Here is a 22,244-nt window from a genome sequence, read left to right as displayed (position 1 = left end):
CAGTGTTATTATTGTTGCAGCATGCCAGCTCCCGACGATTCCCTTCCTTCAATGCGAATAGATATATCGCCGAACTCTCTTTCCGCTTTATAAATAGTCAAAAAAAATTAGTATTCGTACCAATACAGAATCCAGTAAGAACAAAATTAATCTCAAGGAAAACTTTTTGGGAGATGATCGTCAACTCACACCAAACGTGACGTGTAGAGAAATGTTTGATGAATTTAATTCAGTACAATCTTTACGTTTGAGTATTTTTCATGTCTTTTTTTTAATGAACCCGTCACGTGACGGGCAATTGCATTCGAATTTACATTGGAATTCATTTGAAAGTCACTCTCAATCTTGATTTTAAGCTTTCGTGACAGCAGGAATCCATACGCTTTCGGTAAAGTCATCAGGTGTGAAAGAAACACAGCAGAATGACTGCTAACACAGCAGGAGGACTCATCTTCTTGGTTCTTTCGGTAAAGTTACGTAGAAGGGAAATAATAAAATAATAAAAATAAAACATAATAAAAAAAGATTATTATATAATAAAATTTTATTATATTATAATATTATTATATTACTATATAATATAATTTTATTTTTATTATTTTATTATTTCCCTTCTACGTGACTTTACCGAAAGAACCAAGAAGATGAATCCCTGCAGTCACGAAAGCTTTAACTCGAAACAGGAGGACTGCTAAAGTCACCACACCTGATGACGGTTGATTGTGTTGCGATCGAAACGTCGTAATCTATTATTATTTTTCATACCTACGAGTGATTGGGCCCGCGAGTGGCGCATGCCTAGAATCCCTAAATATGGCAACGGGATGCCCCCCCCACCCCCCCTGTCGTTTGTCACAAAGTGTTCCCGCTCATCAATATTGAATCCCAGCCCCCTAGCCCCTACCCCCTGAGCCGCCTTAATCCTGACTCCTCGCCTAAGGAGGTATCCAGTTAAGCGGAGGAAGTACAGTAAACCAAACGCTTTAAGGTGTTTTTTTTTTATTTTTTAAAGGGAGAATACGGGTGGTTATTAATACGGCAGACGGTACCCACGGCAGGTTTCGCTCACTCTGTGCGGGATAGATTTGCGCGATTTCACGGCGCATACGCGGCTCACCAATTTCTGTCCAAAAATCGCTCTGTGCGGATTTAATTCACTCGCACGCGGCTATGCGTTGGGACGTGGGGACAGCGTTGTGTGTGTGTGTGTACTGTGTGGTGACAACATTGTGGATTTGTGAGCTACGTGATGGAATCTAGCCAAGGAATGTAACGCGTCTGAGTGGACATCCATCAAGGAGATGGAGCGACGAAATCTGTTGGCGGGTTACCACATCGCAGGATTGTTGGGAGGTGGCGGCGGCTTTGGCGAGACGTTCATCCAGCAGTGGATCGACCACGGCTCATGATGATGTAATGATTTGCCCCCATAGCGAACCAATAAGATGTCAAATATTCAGGGTCATGATTTATTTATTGCAAGGCCCCCAGTCCATTGGCGGGCCCCTGGTGGCCTTTAGTGCAGCCCCCCAACAACACACAAAGATGATTTAAAGCTTTCGTGACTGCAGGAATTACTCTTTGGTTCATTTCGGTAAAGTCACGTAGAAAGAAAATGAATTAAATTAAATAGAATACGACGTTTCGACTGCAACACGAGCAGTCGTCATTAGGTAGAACTAAATTTGAGAGAGAGACAAAACACAGACGCGGAGACACACAGACAGACACACAAGCAGAGAGAGACAACACAGAGACACACAGAGAGAGGCACACAGCATAGACACACAGAGAGAGACACACAGAGAGACACACAACATAGACACACAGACAGACACACAAGCAGAGAGAGACAACACAGAGACACACAGAGAGAGGCACACAGCATAGACACACAGAGAGAGACACACAGAGAGACACACAACATAGACACACAGACAGACACACAAGCAGAGAGAGACAACACAGAGACACACAGAGAGAGGCACACAACATAGACACACAGAGAGACACACAGAGAGAGACACACAACATAGACACACAGACAGACACACAAGCAGAGAGAGACAACACAGAGACACACAGAGAGAGGCACACACAACATAGACACACAGAGAGAGACACACAGAGAGGCACACACCATATACACACAGAGAGAGACTCACAGCATAGACACACAGAGAGAGACACACACAGAGAGACACACAACATAGACACACAGACAGACACACAAGCAGAGAGAGACAACACAGAGACACACAGAGAGAGGCACACACAACATAGACACACAGAGAGAGACACACAGAGAGAGGCACACACCATATACACACAGAGAGAGACTCACAGCATAGACACACAGAGAGAGACACACAGAGAGAGACACACAACATAGACACACAGACAGACACACAAGCAGAGAGAGACAACACAGAGACACAAAGAGAGAGGCACACACAACATAGACACACAGAGAGAGAGACACACAGAGAGAGGCACACACCATATACACACAGAGAGAGACTCACAGCATAGACATACAGAGAGAGACACACAGAGAGAGAAACACACAACAGAGACACACAGACAGACACACAGGCAGAGAGAGACAACACAGAGACACACAGAGAGAAACACACAACATAGACACACAGAGAGAGACACACAGAGAGAGACAACACAGAAACACACAGAGAGAGACACACAACATAGACACACAGAGAGAGACACACAACATAGACACACAGAGAGAGACACACAGAGAGATACACACACAGAGACACACAGAGAGAGACACACACAGAGACACACAGAGAGAGACACACAAAATAAACACACAGACAGACACACAAGCAAAGAGACACACACAGAGACACACAGCGAGAGACACACAGAGAGAGACACACAGAGAGAGACACACAGATAGAGACACATACAGAGACACAGAGAGAGAGAGAGACACACAACGTAGATACACAGACAGACACACAGGCAGAGAGAGACACCACAGAGACACACAGAGAGAGACACACAGAGAGAGACACAACATAGACACACAGTGTGTCTTTCTGTGTGTCTCCGTGTCTGTGTTTTGTCTCTCTCTCAAATTAAGAAGTTCACTAGGTTTGTTTTCTACCTGATGACGATTGCTTGTGTTGCAATCGAAACGTCGTATTCTATTATTTCATTTATTTTCTTTCCACGTCACTTTACCGAAAGAACCAAACAGTAACACACAAATGGTGACAACGACACCCCCATCGTCATCATCATCATCGTGCTGCCGTCAAACCCCCAATAGTTTCAAACGTGCGGCTGCCCTTCCCACACCGATGATGTTTCATCGGCGAAAGTGGCCACCCCGACCGAAATTGAGTGAGGAACGCTGGTTTAAGGAATCGATTCAGTTTTAAGTTGTTGTTGTTGTCCGCATGTGTCTCTGTATTCCTATGAAAAAAATTGTAATTGTTAAAACTGCGGTTTGGTGAAAACAAATAACAGAATTTCGTCGATGCTGTTCCACGTATAGTGTGACCCCTTTTCCGCCCAGCTGCAGCTTCGGTTCCATCCCTCCACTCCACCTCTTTGTGCCCCCCCCCCTTCTGTGCTTGGCCTCATCTCCGATTAGAACGGTTGGCTACGTATGGCGCGAAAGAAGTTCAACATACTGTCACAAACAAAACACAGAGGTTACCTTGGGACAAGTAACCTTTACTCTGGCACCTCTTGCGCCCACATGTACCACTGTCTTGTTTATCCTATCCACGTGTTTACTTCCCTGGACTTCCTGAACTTGCGGACGGATGCAAACCATCCACATGGCCGTGAGAGGGGCGTTTCAGACCGTAGGGGGCAGCAGAGGAGAAGGAGCGACCGCGCATTGCATGGGACGATGACTGGCAGAGGTCGCAAACGGGTTTTGATTCCTTACCCGTACCCGGCCGCACCAGGGTCGCAAACGGGTACCCGTACCCGTACCCGGCCGTACCCGTACTCTACCCGTACCCGGCCGGGTACGGGTAGGGTACGGGTATCGGGTACCTGATTGCGACCTCTGGGATGAAGCCATGTTTGCAGGCGCGGGTGGGTTGATTCTAGGAACTTGAATTGTGAGAAGAGGCAAGACGTTGGGAAATGAGTGACAGTTACTCACCAGTGACTCACGGCCTACCCGTACCCGGCCGCACCAGGGTCGCAAACGGGTACCCGTACCCGGCCGGGTACGGGTAGCCGGGTATCGGGTAGGGTACGGGTATCGGGTACCCGGTTGCGACCTCTAGTGACTGGTGACCGTGACAGGAGATCATCGTCCCTGGGTGCAGACGAAAGGTGACGGAAAGGTGCGAGGTGTTAACTGCATCGCCTGGTATGTAGGAGGTTGTGGGTTCGATTCCGACCCCGACGCCTGCTGTATATATTGCACGTTCTCCCCGTTGTCGCTTGGATTTTTCTCCGGGTCCTCCACGTTTAGGAACTTGCATTTGGAGTATGTTGGTGCTAGAAATGTCCACGCGATGAGCCACTTCGTTGAGCTATCATTTGTGATCGCCAGGTCGCTTCTGAAAAAGAGCTACGCATCTCAGTGGGGTTCATCTTCTTGGCTCTTTCGGTAAAGTCACGTAGAATGGAAATAATACAATAATAAAATAAAACATAATAAAATAATTCTCACGACGTTTCGGCCACAAAGCAAGCAGCCGTCCTCAGGTGAAGACCAGGTCTGTCGGGGAGACAGCGTCTGTCTCCCCGACAGACCTGGCCTTCACGCTGTCTCCCCGACAGACCTGGTCTTCACCTGAGGACGGCTGCTTGCGTTGTGGCCGAAACGTCGTGAGAATTATTTTATAATGTTTTATTTTATTATTTTATTATTTCCATTCTACGTGACTTTACCGAAAGAACCAAGAAGATGAATCCCTGCAGTCAGAAAAGCTTTAAATCGAAATTTAGCTCATTGGGGCTTTGCCTGCTAACATAAAAGTCGAGTTAGAAAAAGCAGAATGAAACGAGAGGGACTGTTCACGTGAAGTGTTTCGATTTTCCACGCGCCGCGAAATGGGACGATGGGACGATGGTCAAGAATAATCACGGAGAGGCAGCCGAAGAAAAGTAACTCGTCCAAGCGGGACGCCTGCCATGAAGACGGAGCGGCGAAATCAGTCCGTACACAGGAGAGCTGAATGGATTGTCGCATCGCACGTTTGTGATGTGGTGGCAGAGGCCTGGGGAGGCCTTCATTTACAAGTGGATTGATCAGTTGCTGCTGCTGCTGATGATGATGTATTGCACATACGCGTGCGTGCGTGCGCTCGACGGATAAGTGCTCGCGATGTTATTATTGTGCAATTATTGAACATGAAGAGAGAACGCATATGAGCGGTATAGTTGAGCGAGCGCACTAATTCGACGCGCATCCTGACACGCATTATAAACATCCAAATTGCGGTTCATTACGTTAAACGGTCCGCACATTTCTCATCGAACCCACAGACACACGCAAACCGTGATCTGAAAAAGGAGAAAAAAATGCTTTGTAACTCCACAGGGTTGAGTAATGGCGCTAATTACGGCATACAAAAGCACGGGCATTTAACTCAATCACGCAAAGCACCTTAATTTGCCGTTCATGAATCCAAAGGATAAGTAAATTCAGCCGCAGTTGTGGACAATGCCACGCAGTTCAATGGAAGCCTCCGTGATGAAGTTACCCTCCGGAACTGATAAACACATGGCGGTGTGATGTCGTCGCACATGCAGCGGCTCTGGCCAGGCATGGGAGAAGGAGAGAGCCTCGCGTTGATTTAGAATTTGCTGGAGAAACCGAAATGCGATTTTCGTTCAGAAATAAAGTCCGATGGGTCCTTTCCAAGGAATGCAGCTTCCACTATTTATTTCCCATTCGATGAAACTGGTTTAAAAAAATATATATACAGTATGATTCAATCGTAGAATCAGTTGCTCTATGAGAAATATGAAAGTACACCAAGCATAAAAATATATATACATTCAAACTAATTATTTAATTTACTCACTGAGCTGTTTAGTTATTTTTCATGAGTGACCTGGCTATCACAAATGAGAGCTCAAGGAAGTGGCTTATCATCGTGTGGAAATTTATAACAGCCAAATATCCTAAATGCATGTTTCTAAATGTGGAGGGAAAACCCAGAGGAACTGGAGAAAAATCCAAGCGACCACGGGGAGAGAGACATGCCAACTCCAAATATACAGCAGGCGTCAGGGTCGGGCTCGAACCCACAACATCCTCCATACCAGGAGAGGTAGTTAATATCTCGCTACCGTGGCACAAGTAATAATATCAGCACAACATCAGTATTTCCAGCAAACTTGCATCACCATCCAAGGAACGGAATTTGTCTATCCATCGAGGAGATGAAGCTATGAAATCAGTATGAAGGGTGCTCGGTGGATTGTTAAATCCATCGTGGGATCATGAGAGGTGGCAGAGGCTTGGAGAGGCTTTCATCCAGTAGGGGATTGACCATGCCTCATGTTGATGATGCTGAGGACGACGGCACAAGAGTTAACGCAATTTAGTTTTTGTCTTATACTCTGTTAAAAACAACTGTCACCACCAACAGCACCACCACCACCACCATCCTCATCACCGTCACAATGACATCTGCTGTGAGTACACATGAGCTCATTGCAGGTGGTGGCAGCACTGGTCCAGACGTCACTCGCCGTCAGTGACAGGGTGCTTCAAAAAATGCTTTAACACTTACATGGGACTATCGTTTTAATGGGAAAAAAAAATACACGGTGACATGATAACAAATGCATGTTCAGAGCTTCAAAAAGTCAAAGAGTCTCGACTTGTTCGTCATCATCGTCAACGCGTGCCTGGATCTTCTCCAGGTGGTCTCCAGAGCCCGGTGGCAGCAGATTTTTTGTGGTGTTGTTGCAAAATCTACTGTGTAGCACATTTTTTTTTATTAAATTTTTGTTCCTGGGTAGTAAGTGTTATTTCAAAATTGCTTATGCCTGAACAGTACAGAAAATGGCTATTATTCCCCATAAACTTTGCTTTTGTGACCAGGACAGTGATATTTGGAAATTTACCTATTTTCCAGAACATTCCAGATAGATTCAGTGCTGAGTAAACTTGGACTAACTTCTAGAACATTCTAAAACTTTCCAGTAATATAAATAGGAGTATAAATACGTCACTTTACCAAAAGAACCAAATAATATTAAGCCCACCAGTTCAGTTTAGTTCCAGCTACCTAAGTGGATACATATCTGCATTTTTCTGAGATGGCATCAAGAGGCTGCAAGCATCCGGCAGACGCATGTTGCTATGTCTGCGGCCAATGTATCAAGACAAGATCGAAAAAGTACTCTGTGGAAGCATCTGCTAAGATGTGTGAGGCCTGCAAGGCATATTTCGGCATGCCTGTCGGGTATCAAGACAAACCCTGGGCACCTCATTTCACCTGCGATCAAAGCAAAAAAAATTCTGGAAGGTAAGATGGACAAATTTTGCTCCGAATTTTATGTTATAAAATTTGACGAAATTTTCAAAATTGTAAAAGTTTTTAATGTAAAAATGTTTTACAGTTTTCAATGTTATTGAAAAAATATATCACGTATGAAAAATGTTAAGAGAATCTCTTACACATTAGTCATGGGTAAAATAAATGTATTTTTGTAGGATGGTACAGAGGGGAAAAGAGAGCCATGAAGTTCGCTATCCCAATAATTTGGCGGGAACCCATTAACCACTCAAGCAACTGCTACTTCTGCATGGTGTCTATGTTGTGTGTCTCTCTCTGTGTATCTCTGTGTTGTCTCTCTCTCTGCTTGTGTGTCTGTTTGTGTGTCTCCGTGTCTGTGTTTTGTCTCTCTCTCAAATTTAGAAGTTCACTAGCTTTGTTTTCTACCTGACGACGATTGCTGCTGTGGCAGTCGAAACGTCGTATTCTATTATTTACATTTCTTTTCTTTCTACGTGACTTTAACGAAATAACCAAAGAGTTATTCCTGTAGTCACGAAAACGTCAAATCAATAGCCATTTTCTATACTTTTTAGGCATGAGCAACTAGGAAATAACACTTACTACCCAGGAACGAAAAATGTGTTATATAGTGTTTTCAGAACTGCTAAAAATTATCTTTGGATTTTTCGGTAAAGTCACGTAGGTAAAACAATCAATAAAATAAAATAAATGAAAACAACTAAACACAAGCTTCCTTCAGGATGGTACAAAGGAAGCTTCCTTCAGGAAGCTTGTGTTGCCTCCGAAACGTCGTGATTTATTTTAGTTATTTTCAATTATTTTATTGATTGTTTTACCTACGTGACTTTACCGAAAAAACCAAAGAGTATGAATCCTGGCAGTCACGAAAGCTTCAAATCTGCTAAAAAAATTTTAAGCAGCCTGTACATCAGGAGTGTGATAAACACATCCATCATCAGGGACGGGGCAGTGTGGGGGATCCGAGTCCCATGTTCATTCGCAGCGCGCGGACGCACGCTGCATTTCACTCCGGTTTTGCTTGTGGCGGGGCAAAATGATCTCGGAATTAAATGAAAGTTGGGGGCAACGGGCGCGGCCTCCGTTACCGACGAGCGAACGCCAAACCGAAGCGGCACTCCGGCAAAGCTCCCACCCCAACGCGACGCGGAACGCGTGACCTCTGGGTCGTCGTGGACGGCGGACTACTTTCTTGAGCATGCGCGTTCGAGCGGAGTAACACGGCGCGCGGAACAATACAGCGACGCGGCGTGGTTGCCCCTTCCGTTATTCGCCGCGTGGTGTGCGCGGTGGTTAATGTCGCGTTCGAGTCGGACTTCCTCGTTATTGCATTTCTGACGGGGCAATTGTTTTTTCGCTTAACGCGGTTTCTTTATCGTTTCATGCGGCACCTCCCAGGAACGCATCCACTACCGCACTAAACGAGGGCTTTGCTGCTTCCCCACCCCACCCTGAATGTGTTGTCCCACTCTCTGCCTGCGTTCAAATCCAGACTCAATGCCGTGTTTTTTTACAATCGGTGGCGAAAGATGTATGAATGACAATGCCTTGTCGCCTCTGCCTCTCTCTTGCAAGGGAATTGTGGCACATTAGGTATGTATCACTCTTTTAATTATATCCTTGTGCAGCAAGAGAGTAAAGTTTGGTTCTGTGAAAGTCCTTATGTGCTGTGCAGTGCATCAATGCATGTGTGTACAGCAGAATGTGATGACTGAGTCGGGCCTGTAGGTGGCTGGCAGGGTTAGTGAATAACCGCACGTGTAAACCAGCCATGTGGTTAATGGCGTCTCGGACGAATTGCTGCGTGTAACACACGTGTTGTTGCATTTTACAGGTAAAGGACCCAAAGGTTGTTTTTGATCGTTATATAAATGTTCTAGACTTGTTCTAGACTTTAAGCTTGGCTTTGAATTGTTCGTTTGTGATATATGCAATTAGAGGCGTTTTAGCACTGTGCATTGTAAAGGGATGACGCACTGTAATTAGTTACTGTCATTGTAATTCTCTAACTCTAATACTGTTTAGTCTATAACCATGCCCATGTACCCAGAGTATGACTACTTGCAATGCTATTGAGAATAAGCTGTACAATGGTGATATACAGTACGTATACTGTACACATACAGTACATATAATGGGTGTAAGATACCGATAGAAGTGGATGGTATAGATAGACATACAGATAAGGATTCAAGTAATAGTCGAATAGTGATGTGCAAATGTGATTGTTAAAGACAAGGATGGTTTATAAGTAGTAGAATTGGGTTTAAAAGAAAACGTTAATGAATAACCGCACGTGTAAACCAGCCACATGGTTAATGGCGTCTCGGAAGATTTTCTGCGCGTAGCACACGTGTTGTTGCATTTTACAGAGTGACGGTGCTGTTCTTCACAAGATGAATATTAACTACAAAAAATGTGCTTGCCCTCGATTTGGAGCACCTGCCCACGTCCTTCATTTCGAGTGTGCAACAGAATACGACAGCCGCTGTTGCCGCACGGGCAGCATGTTGAGATGTCATTGGAACGAGAGGCCAAATTACGTCAATACATTTTCAACATCAATGTATCGTTCGCCGGGCTGAGACCATCAAATCACTCGCTGGAGAACATCGTATGCGCTATGACTGAAAATGCAGGTTTCTCTCTCGCTTCGCGCGGGAGACCGGATTGTGCGATTTCGCATCTTTGCGGATCGCCCGTTTATAACCCAACATTTGCTCTTCGCGATTTGAATTTACTCTGATGCGGCAAAGCGGTCGGACGTGGGATGACATTGTGTGTCTGCTGTGTGCGCTACTCGCCAGGCAGCTGCCTCGCACAGAGGTAACAGCGACATTCGCCACTGAGTGGCAGTGACGTCGCCACGGCGCCCGTGCCAGGCCAGGTGCACTTTGAAGCCGCGTGAAGTGTCGAAGGCTCGCTGGTAGGAGGTGACGGGACAGACCCAGGTGCCATGTGTTGACTTACTGAAATTACTGGCAGATGCACCACCTATGCCCCCTACTATGCCAACTTACTGCATTTTAACTGCCCAGTGCTCCGCCCGTTGTTGTGAGCGTCGCTCCTCTGCTCTCTGTTGTTGTTGGAGGGCGATTGCCTCCAACTGCCCAGTAGCGTCCTTCACGAGCCTCCTCCATAGAGGCTGATCTTGACACCGCTGGTACCAGTTTTCGGCAAGTTCACTCAGCTCCACATCATCCCATAACGCATCACTCCATCGCTTCTCTAGCCCGTGTCAAACCCATTTAGCCCCCTCTATCTGGCCAAATAGAAGCTGCTGGGCATGCGGTAGCTGGGCATGCGGGTTATATAACTCAGTCAACGCAGTCTTGCCTGATGGTGCTCACCAGATGGGAATGTATCCAAATATTTCAAGGATTTGTGAGCTCAAATAATCCAGCCTGGTTAAACACAGGATGAATCATAGGCAGGCCAGCCTGAATGTTTCTAACCAGTGCAGATGTTCCATTAGAGGGGTCCACGTTTCACAAGCATATACATAGACACAGATACATACACATAGAGATCCAGAGATACAAAATTGCGTGTGTCCTTTGAGTAGTGTGGTGGGAGCTGCAGTAAAAATACCATGCACTTATCCAGGAAAGCCTCACCGAACCTTAAGATTGTCTCTCCGAATGTGTCCTACTGCACTTGGATGTTTGGTCAATGTCCATGGCTTGGTGTTTGGCTTGCAGAAGAAAGTCAGAGTAATTGGAGAAAACCCACACCATACGAGGGCGATGACGCTCAAACAATCCACTCAAATTTAAGATGAAATAAGACCACCGATGAACTATGGGTGGTCTTATTCGAAGGAACCGATGTATATGTGAAAGGAGGCATGAAGGGGAATGGTTAGACCTGGAGCATGGCGTCTGAACACAGCTGGGGGTGATAACGATGCCAACAATGATGATGATGACGAGCGGACGAAGCCAGACAGCTCACCGTATAATCCACCAATTCTCTCGACTGCACGGTCCTAGGGAAGAAAATCTCCTGACCGGGACTAAGACCGTGCAACCTCTCAAGTCGCGGTTTAAAAAAAAAAAACCCACCCGCGTCATGAACTAAAGCAACAACAACAACCACAACAACAACAACAACCACGCATAAAAGTACCAGCGAACAGTTTTCAATTATGAACGCGCCGCGGTCCAATTATTCAATTTGATTGACATCTACGGTTGGTTTAGTATTACTACTACTTAGAAATGTGAACTACCCTACCACCGAACAATCAGTCAGGTTCCATCTAATAACGCACGCGCTGGCCCCCGGTTCCCTGTAATTCAATGCTGTTCCAATTCACCAAATCTAGTTTTGTTGTTGTTATTGTTGTTGTCAGCTATTAAGTGAGTTTCTGGTAGCTGACGTTCATTGAATTCCTGGCTAGGCAGGCCGGAGAGACAAGCCACGCTGGGTGGACGTGGCCAGGCAAGGGCCGGCCGTGTCCACCCAGCGTGTCCGTGTCTCTCCCTCCGCGCCTGATGTGCGCGGCACACCCACGGAGGGAAGTCTGACAAGCAAATTACGCTCGCGTGCGGCAGTGTCTGCGAGCGGCGCCAGAGGTGTTTAATGAACTCTCGTCACCGGCTTCGCTTGCCTGGGGGGGGGGGCAGGCAGGCGGGTGGGGGGGGAGAACCAGGGACGGGGGTGGGAGTGGGGGAGTGGTGGTGATGTCACGTGAGCGCGTGAACAGCGCGCGCGTCCGTGGGTGCGCGTGCGTTGCGCACAAAATTAAATCAGTTCGGAAGGAGCGGTGTGGCAGTGGTCGGTTCGCATTTTGAGTCCCTGGTCACGAGAAATAACAATCGGTGGCGAAAATCTGAACTGGTCCTGACTCAACAATGCAGTGAGTACGAAGGTGCGGTGCATATTAGAACCGGAATAAACAGCACTTGCCAAACAGCCTGCGAGAGGCTACAGCAGGGAGAGGCGATGGGGTGTTTTATTTTTATTTTTTACACGCTTTTAGTTAACTCACTGTCTGTTGTCGTCGTTGTCGTATTCTCAAATCTTGTAACTCAATTTTAACCCACTTCCCAATGTGGTATCGACTGCAAACTTGGTATACTTATGTCATACTGATGACAATACTATATTCTATCATAAAATATAAAATAAGTATTTTTAAACATTATTTTTTATATGTTATGTTTCGGCTTGGGTCTAATTGTCCACGCTCAACTAACGTTGGCTGTAATTAGCCACGGTCCCTTACGCTGTGGCAAGCTTCGGGGTCACTTTCTGGCAGAGGTGGGACAAAGTCATTGTTATGCAAGTCCAAGTCGAGTCTGAAGTCATCAAATTCATGACTCGAGTCTGACTCGAGTCCAAGTCACATGACTCGAGTCCACACCTCTGCTTTCTGGAGTCGTGGAGTTCTGCCATTACTAGTACGGTACATTTCATTAAAGCGAGTTAAAAAAAAGTATTTTAAAAAATAAATTATTTTGTTATCTTCCCGTGTGTTGTCCTGGTGTGTGTGTAGGGCACCACGGTGGTGAGATGTTAACCACCACGACTGGTATACAGGAGGTCGTGGGTTCGATCCCGACCCTGACACCTGCTGTACATTTGGAGTTGTCCTGGATTTTTTTTCGGGTCCTCCGGTTTTTCCCCTCCACATTTAGAATCAACAACACGCGTTCGGAGTATATGGCTGCAAAAAAAAAATATCCACGTGATGATACGCCACTTTTTTGAGCTGTCGTTTGTGACCAGGTCGTTTCCGAAAAAGAGCGACATAGCTCAGTGGGACCTTACCTGATAAAATATATATTTATATATCGGCAAAAATAAAAAAAACAAAAAAACAACCGTTCTAGATTTGAAGCTTTCGTGACTGCAAAGATTCATATTCTTAGGTTTTTTCGGTAAAATCACGTAGGTAAAAATAAATATAAATAATAAAATATGATTTTGTGATTTTATTTTATTTTTTATTTTACTTTTATTAATTTTAATTTTTTACCTACGTGACTTTACCGAAAAAACCCTAAGAATATAAAAAACAAGCGCTCGCTTGCGCGGCCTTAAACGAACTGTAGAAGTGTGAAAGTTCGACTATCTACCTCACCAACCACCCGGCGGTTCCATGAATTGTCACGATTTCCGAGTCAAGGTTTTGATCACAGACTACGCATACGTGTTGTTTTGTATCCTTTAAATAAAGCTGCGACTGTAGCGGCATCTTGTGGCTGCAGGAGCCACGTGACTTCGTAAGGAGTTGGAATTGGAACACGTTGATCCTAATAGCCCAGGTGGCTCACAGGTCCGGGTTTTGGAGGCAGCCCAGTGCGTGCAGGTGGATTTTTTGAGTAACTGGAATGTGATGGCAGTGGCTTCAATCAGTCCACAAAGTCGGCTTTCGCGCGACCTTTATTATTCATAAGGGGCCGTCCATAAATGACGTCACGTGATTTTGGACGATTTTTGACCCCTCCCCCCCTCGTCACACGGCGTCACAAAAAGTCAGACCCTCCCCCCTCAAATATGACGTCACAAAGATCTGCCCTCCCCCCCTCAAAAAAACATGCTTCAAATCGCTTTAAATTATTGTCATTGTAGTGCGTATTTTATGTGGCGCTGCACTCTGATGTTGTAGGAGAAAACATTTATTAAAACGTCTATTTAATTAAGTAGAACGTGTTGTCTATATTTATTTAAAGTTGCGCATTTTGATGTGACGTCACATTTCTCAAACCCCCCCCCCCTCGTCACACATCGTCACAAATGTCTGACCCCCCCCTAGGTGCGTGACGTCATTTATAAACGGCCCCTAATAGATATTCGTTTGAGGTTAGATCGCGTAAATATATAAACGTGTCGTTAACCCACCACCACCCGACACAGCCGATGAGCGAGGTTTGCACGCACACAATTCTTGCACATCGCCTGATGAAGCTGGTTGTAATCACCAGCGAAACGTAGTGGCTACATCATTTGCTCGCTTAGAGATCCAGAGACTCACTTAGCAATGCATGGACTCATAACGCATAGAGACCGACAGATTCACGTAGATACTTCGAGGCTCATATGGAGAAACATTCACACAGAGACCCATTGACTTACACACACAAAGTCAAAGATCTCATGCTATGTGGCTCATAAAAGTTGAAAAAAATAGGATTATTATATTTATTTTAACAATTCACAAAGGATTATTTCATTCGTTTTAACAAATGTTCAAATTGGCTCCCATTAACAATCATGCATGCTGCATGGATTCTTTTAAAATGAATTAAAGACTTTTTTTTAAAGATTACAGGTGTTATCTTTGAGTTTTGTATACGACAAATTTGAAGTGACCCCTCCAGGAAGGAGAAAAAGAACAAATATTGATAATGATGACAGATAAAGTGTTAAGTTAAGGGTTAAACAATGGATATGTTTTAATTCCAGTGTAAAAAATAAATGAAATAATCCAATTTGTCATGAAGTTTGGGCCACCCTGTGTAGTGTTTAACAAACTGTTGGCCAAGTGCTGTTAGCGAGGACCTATTAAGGCCAGCAAGGTACACGAGGAGGTGGTGTGGCTAGCACCACGCCTGACCACCTTTGTCTCCCCAGTGCAGATGTTTATACGCCACACTAGGTATTCGTTTTAGTCTGAGTAGATCTAGGAGAGGGCCACACACCGTGCAATAACAATAGCCGCCATTCACTAAGTGGCGGTGATGTTACCATGGCTGCTTGTGCCAAGCTAGGTGCACATTGAGGCCGCGTGAAGTGTAGAAGGCTTGCTGTTGGCAGGTCAAGGGACAGCCCCAGGTGTTATGGGTTGACTGAGATGACTGGCAGATGAAAACATACATGCAAACACGCACAATGCAAAAATCCCCCGTATAGCCTTAACAGACTGTTGGGGTAAGTGCTGTTAGCGAGCACCTATGAAGGCCGGCACGGCACACGAGGGGAATGGGTGGCCAGCATCACGCCCGGCCACGTTTTTTCCCCAATGGCGATGTCTACACACCGCTGAGTCGACCTAGTGGACGCCCAGGACCGGTTCAGATATTCGTCACTGGTGTTGTTACGTGAGCGGGAATCGAACTCGGGTCACCAGTTTTGTAGCTCATCACCCTAACCACTATGCTACCGCACCCTATTTTACACACGCACACGCAAAGACAAAGATCCTCAGTATAGCCTTGACAGAATGTTGGGGCAAGTGCTGTTAGCGAGCACCTATGAAGGCCGGCACGGCACACGAGGGCTGGGTGGCCAACACCACGCCCAGCCACCTTTTTCCCCAGTGGCAATGTCTACACGCCGCACCAGCTACTAATTTGAGGCTGAGTCGACCTAGGAGACGCCCAGGACCGGTTCAGATATTCGTCACTGGTGTTGTTCCGTGAGCGGGAATCGAACTCGGGTCACCGAGTTTGTAGCGCAGCGCGCTAACCACTATGCTACCGCACCCCATTCTACACACGCACACGCAAAGACAAAGATCCTCAGTATACAACAGACTGTTGGGGTAAGTGCTGTTAGCGAGCACACACTCACACAGACACATACACGCGCACACGCACGCGGGGGGGGGGGGGGAGAAGGGGCGGGGGGTGGGCACCTTCTCGGCGGACTGCGCGGTGCCAAAGAAGATGGGGATGAAGGCGAGCCACACGATGCAGGTGGTGTACATGGTGAAGCCGATGGGCTTCGCCTCGTTGAAGTTCTCCGGCACGCCGCGCGTCTTGATGGCGTACACGGTGCAGGTCACCATGAGCAGGATGCTGTATCCCAGCGAGCAGATCATGGAGAGGTCGGAGATGTCGCACTTAAGGACTCCGCGCGCGTCCTCGGGGTCGGGCGCGCGCTGCTCGTGGTAGTCCACGATGATGTGCGGCGGGTCGACGCCGAACCACACGAACACGCCGAGCAGCTGCACCGAGATGAGGCTGCACGTGAGGACGAGCTGGGACGTGGGGCTGATGAACTTGGGCGGCGTCACCGCCTTCTTGCCCTGCTCGAAGATGCGGTAGATGCGGTTGGTCTTGGTGAGCAGCGCCGCGTAGCTGATGCACATGCCCAGGCCGAGGAAGAGGCGGCGGAATGAGCAGAGCACCACGCCGGGCGTGGCGATCATCAGGAAGGTGATCGCGTAGCAGAGGAAGATTCCCGTGAGCAGCACGTAGCTGAGCTCGCGCCCCGACGCGCGCACGATGGGCGTGTCGTTGAAGCGCACGAACGTGCCGAAGATGAAGGTCGTGGCGACGATGCCGAGGATGGCGAAGAACACGGGGATGATGGCCCACGGGGAGTGCCACTCGAGCTTGACGATGGGGATGTCGCGGCAGCCCGTGCGATTCTCGTTGGGGCGCCGGTCGTAGGGGCACAGCTGGCAGTTGAACTCGTCCAGCTGAAACTGGTAGCCCTCGCACTGCTCGCAGTGCCAGCAGCAGGGCACGCCCTTGACGCCCTTCTTGCGCTCGCCGGGGAAGCAGGGCAGCGAGCAGACCGACACGGGGATCTCCTGCGAGCCGCCCGCCCACTGCATGGCGTGGACCTGCGGGGCGGCCACCGAGCGGGGCGCAGGGTCAGGGCACGGGGTCAGGGTATGGGGTCAGGGCACGGGGTCAGGGCATGGGGTCAGGGCATGGGGTCAGGTCACGGGGTCAGGGCACGGGGTCAGGGCGCAGGGTCAGGGCACGGGGTCAGGGCGCAGGGTCAGGGCACGGGGTCAGGGCACGGGGTCAGGGCATGGGGTCAGGGCACAGGGTCAGGGCGCAGGGTCAGGGCACGGGGTCAGGGCACAGGGTTAGGGCGCAGGGTCAGGGCACGGGGTCAGGGCACGGGGTCAGAGCACGGGGTCAGGGCACGGGGTCAGGGCACAGGGTCAGGGCCGTCGTCGATTCAGTGGGGAGGGGGGGGGGAGCGAGTAGTTAACGGTGCAGAGGAGATTCTCCCTTTCAAGGGAGATGAGCAGCAAAACAAAAAAAACTCTATCGATTCCTGATGGCGAATCACTCGTGATAGTTAATACAAAAAATACACGCAAACTCCAAACATACAGCAGGGGTCAGGGTCGTGATCGAACCCACGACCTCCTGTATAACAGGCGAGGTGGTCAACATCTCCTTAGTCAACCGCAGCGCCTGTCTCGTGTCCTATCACCGTCGTCTGCCGTGGGGACCGCAGCACGCAGCTCGATGTCCTCGCCGATGAGCAGCAGCAGAGTTGGCAACCGATTTTTTTTTATAAATCTCGCCCACCCCCTCCCCCTAGCGATATCGATCTTGTGTTCCACGCGGGCGTTATTAAACTCGGGGGGGGGGGGGGGGCGGGGCGAGGGGGGGGCATCGGAGAGGGCACGCGGCTAAACACGGCGGCAATGCCATGGCGATTGAGCCCGATGCCGAGCGGCAAGATGTGACGGCCAATTGCCCATGGGCGGTGAAGGTGTCCGTTGCTGTGTACCCCCCTACTACCCTCCCTCCCACCTCCCACCCCCCCCCCACCACCCCCCTAACACCCCCTCGACCACCCCCCACCACCACCCCCCACCCCCCCCAACCATCCCCCCCACCCCCCCCCACTACCCACCCCACAACCCCCCCCACCACCCCCACACCCCCACTACCCCTCCCCCATCACCCACCACCCCCCTCGGGATTGCAATCGATGCGCCAGGAATTGCTTGTGGAGTCTTGCCAAATAAATATTTCTTTGATCGCCAACAGATCGGAGGTGTCACGAGCGAGTGTTGGCATCGGCGGACGAACAAAAGGGTGTTGACCTTCTATTTATTTCTTCACCATGATGACAAATTGCCGAGCACAGGCCCGGAGGTGCTCAACGCCGAGGGGGCCAGCAACAGTCGGCACTGTTGAAGATGCAATACGCGTGAAGGCGTTTGTTGAATTGGGCAAAAGGAGACGTCGGGAGGTACGAAGCAGAAAAGAGAAGCGGCTGTGAACTGTTGTGCGGTGAGTGAGTGAGTAGATGGGTGAGTGGGTGAGTGAGTCGGTGAGTGAGTGAATAGATGGGTGAGTGGGTGAGTGAGTGAGTGGGTGAGTGAATAGATGGGTGAGTGGGTGAGTGAGTGGATAGATGGGTGAGTGGGTGAGTGAGTGGGTGAGTGAGTGAATAGATGGGTGAGTGGGTGAGTGAGTGGCTGAGTGAGTGAATAGATGGGTGAGTGGGTGAGTGAGTGGGTGAGTGAGTGAGTGAGTGAATGGGTGAGTGAGTGGATGAGTCAGTGGGTGAGTGAGTGAGTGAGTGGGTGAGTGAATAGATGGGTGAGTGAGTGGGTGAGTGAGTGAATAGATGGGTGAGTGAGTGGGTGAGTGAGTGAATATATTGGTAAGCGGGTGAGTAAGTGAATAGATGGGTGAGTGAGTGAATAGATGGGTGAGTAGGTTAGTGAGTGGGTAAGTGAGTGAATAGATGGTGAGTAGGTGAGTGAGTGGGTAAGTGAGTGAATAGATGGCGAGTGGGTGAGTGAGTGATTAGATAGGTGAGTGGGTGAGTGAGTGGATGAGTGAAGGAGCGGGTGGTAGACTGTTTGGTAGTGAGTGGGTGGTTGAGGTGAGCAGATGATAGATGAAGTGAGTGGGTGTGTGAGGGTAAGGCCCTCATCCAGCAGTGGATTTGATCTTGCTGTGGTTGTCCCACCTGATGACGGAAACTTGTGTTGCTTCCGAAATGTCGTGATTTAATTTAGTTATTTGTATTTCTTATTTTTATTCTCAATATTTTCACCTACGTGACTTTACCGAAAGAACCAAAGAGTATGGATTTAATCATCGCTGCTGCTGCTCATAATGATGATGAATTATATTTAGTCTTTGTTGTCCTTACCCCGCACATCCGATTAGCGCGGGTGGCTACGAACGATGCGAACGAAATTCAACATGCAGGCTTACCTGCGGTAGATCAACCACTTTATATATTTAGAGCTTAGCAACTAAGGTTAAAAGCTTTTACGCATTCGCTGTCTGTCAGCCCATCTGTGCGTAACACGGGGTCACGATAACCCTCGTGATTATAATTTAATGTGAGCAACAACCGTGGGACAACACTGTGTTGCTACGTGCCATCCAGCGTGCGTGCCCAGGGTCCCCAAACCTCTCGTCGACTGCTCAGACACAGCGTTATAACCACCGGCGTGTCGTGCGTTATCACGGTACGCATTCCCCGTTACAACCGCACACGTTCCCCGTTACGATGGGCACGTGCCGCGCTATAACGGCGCTCGTTCCGCGCCTTGCCAAAAGTGGACCCTAAAATCCACACGCCATTCGAGGGGAGAGAGAGACACACACGCAAACTTCAAATATACAGCAGCAGGCGTCAGCGTCGGGATCGAACCCACGACCTCCTGTACACCAGGTGAAGTAGTTAACATCTCCTAGCCACCGTGATAATGATGAGAGAGAGACACGCAAACTTCAAATATACAGCAGCAGGCGTCAGGGTCGGGATCGAACCCACAACCTCCTGTACACCAGGCGAGGTAGTTAACATATCCAAGCCACAGTGAATATGATGATGAGAGAGAGATACGCAAATTTCAAATATACAGCAGCAGGTGTCAGGGTTGGGATCGAACCCACGACCTCCTGTACACCAGGCGAGGTAATTAACATCTCGTTACCTGCGGCGCCACAAAAGCCCACGAGTGTGCAGGGACTGGGGAGCGGGTTGCACTCAATCCCGATACAGATGGGGACGAACCCGCTTAATCAACTGCCTTACTTACCCTGGCCAACAGGGCACGGCAACCACACGCCGTCCGTGGGTAGGCAGTGAAGTTTCCCCGAATGTGTGCTGCGACCCACGCAAACTCTCGCTGTGCTGGTTTGCAGGCCACATGCGTAGCCACTCGCGGAGTTGCCCGTAATGCGCCGTCTGTACGATTTTAGTACGGTGTTAATCGTGTATACCGCGATAATCAATGTTGAAACAAAGCAATTATTACAAAACAAACAGAGAAAAAGTTGCACGGCATTTCCACGTGCACTCCCCACAAGTGGAGTAGGCTTTATGATTATGACTGATTAGCATATACATGAACAGAAGGCAGCCCACCGCAATTGTTTACGCTTTGGCAAACACGGCATTAATCAATTTACTCCCCGCAAAAAATACTCAAAACAAACAGAGAACGGAATCTGTTGGGGCATACTAATTCATCCGCGTACATTTCACACGGTTGCGGTAGAGTCTGCGTGGCTTCCGCAAGACGTCTGGCTCGTGTGGGGGACAAGGGAATACGGATTTGGGGAATGTGGATTTGCGTTTATCGGGTGCTTTTAAATATCCCCAACATCTCGCCCAGCGCCTTACGTATGTCATGCGAGCGTAAACGGGGTTCGCTGCTGGGCTCTGGCCCAATCATACGGCCCGGGGTATTGGGGGGCGGAGCCCAGTATGGAGGGCGTATGGGAGGGCCCGCCGTTCACCTCGGGTCCAATCGGAAGCGAGGTGAACGGGGGTGGAGCCAGCAGGGCGCTATGGGAAGGCCGGATGTGACGATCCGGAAGGGGAGGAGACAGGATCACGTGGTGAAGGGGATATAGGTGGAAGCCTGGAAGGGCTCCGGGTCAGTTGTTGGAGTGAAGAAGCTGAACCACGTTGGGTGGCCGGAGGGGATCCGCGCCATCAGCCACGTGGCTGGAAGAGCTTCGGAACGCCCGTCGGCCAGCGGTGTGCGGAGTGGGGGAGCCGGAGGAGCTGACGAGGAAGCGAGTGAGGGGCACGCGCGAGGAGACGCTGGTCCGCTGTCAGGACCAGCGGGGTGCGAGAAGGAAGCTAAATAAAAGAGCAACGGAGGCCAGCAGTGTGTGACGAAGTCTTTTATTACACGTATGTTGAACTTTGTTCGCACCCTACGTAGCCAATCGTTCTCATTGGAGGTGACTTAAATCCGTGGTTGATCTCTTTTCCACCGCAGACCTGAAACCCGGACACATCTCACTCCTGACATCTAAAACCGTGGCGGCGAGATGTCAACTACCTCGCCTGGTCTACAGGAGCTCGTGGGTTCGATCCTGACCCTGACGCCTGCTGCTGTATAATTGGAGTTTGCGTGTGTCTCTCCCCGCGGTCGCGTGGATTTTTCTCCGGGTCCTCCGGTTTTTCCCTCCACATTTATAATCAACACCACGCGTTCAGAGTGTTTGGCTGCTATTCTTTGCCACGTGATAAGTCACTTCGTTGAGCTGTCATTTGTGAGCTGTCATTTGTGATAGCCAGGTTCCTTCCGAAAAAGAGCTACATAGCTCAGCGAGCCTTTATAGTTTAGTTCCATTCATTTTTCTCCTTTAGCCATGTTCAGGGGTCGTAAACCTTCGGCTCCGAAGCCACATCTTTAATAAGAGGCGGCCTCTTATTAAAGACCTTTCTGTGACTTTATTTATTAAGGACCACCGTCTAGTTTTCATCACACAGTGCGTAGCGGCTCTTGAAATATTGATTTGTTTTTGTTGTTGTTGTACAGAATTCGAAAAATATTTCTCTTGATTTGAAGCTTACATGACTGCAGGAATTACTCTTATTTGATTATTATCATTATTATTTGATTTTCTTTTTTCGGAGACTTTACCGAAAGAAGCAAAGAGAAATGTCTATTGTTGTTGTTTTGGTTGCCGACTCCTGGCATCGGTCTACGATTATCAAAACTGCGACGGTGTTCTGCGAAAGAGTGCTCATTCATGGCCTGTTCCAAGCCAACCCCAGACATGTAGCAAGTCAAGTGGGTGGGTGGGTGGGTGGCTGGTTGGGTGAGTGAGT

At 48.5% G+C, this 22,244-nt stretch overlaps 1 protein-coding gene across 1 annotated transcript in view; it reads right to left on the bottom strand.

The window, feature by feature from the left end:
• LOC133356475 (metabotropic glutamate receptor 7-like) overlaps positions 1 to 22,244 on the bottom strand; it is a 137,639-nt gene that overhangs the window by 18,952 nt on the left and 96,443 nt on the right. Inside the window, exon 4 of the mRNA XM_061574006.1 lies at positions 16,081 to 17,016. Within this exon, the coding sequence (XP_061429990.1) occupies positions 16,081 to 17,016 (936 nt within the window). The remainder of the gene's footprint in view (positions 1 to 16,080; positions 17,017 to 22,244) is intronic.

Source organism: Lethenteron reissneri, chromosome 54 (genome assembly GCF_015708825.2).
Source record: "Lethenteron reissneri isolate LAM-NWPU_2019-01 chromosome 54, ASM1570882v1, whole genome shotgun sequence".
In the NCBI taxonomy this organism is placed as follows: domain Eukaryota; kingdom Metazoa; phylum Chordata; class Hyperoartia; order Petromyzontiformes; family Petromyzontidae; genus Lethenteron; species Lethenteron reissneri.
The sequence above is the reverse complement of the archived record's forward strand: the minus strand, read 5'-3'. Positions and strand labels throughout refer to the sequence as shown.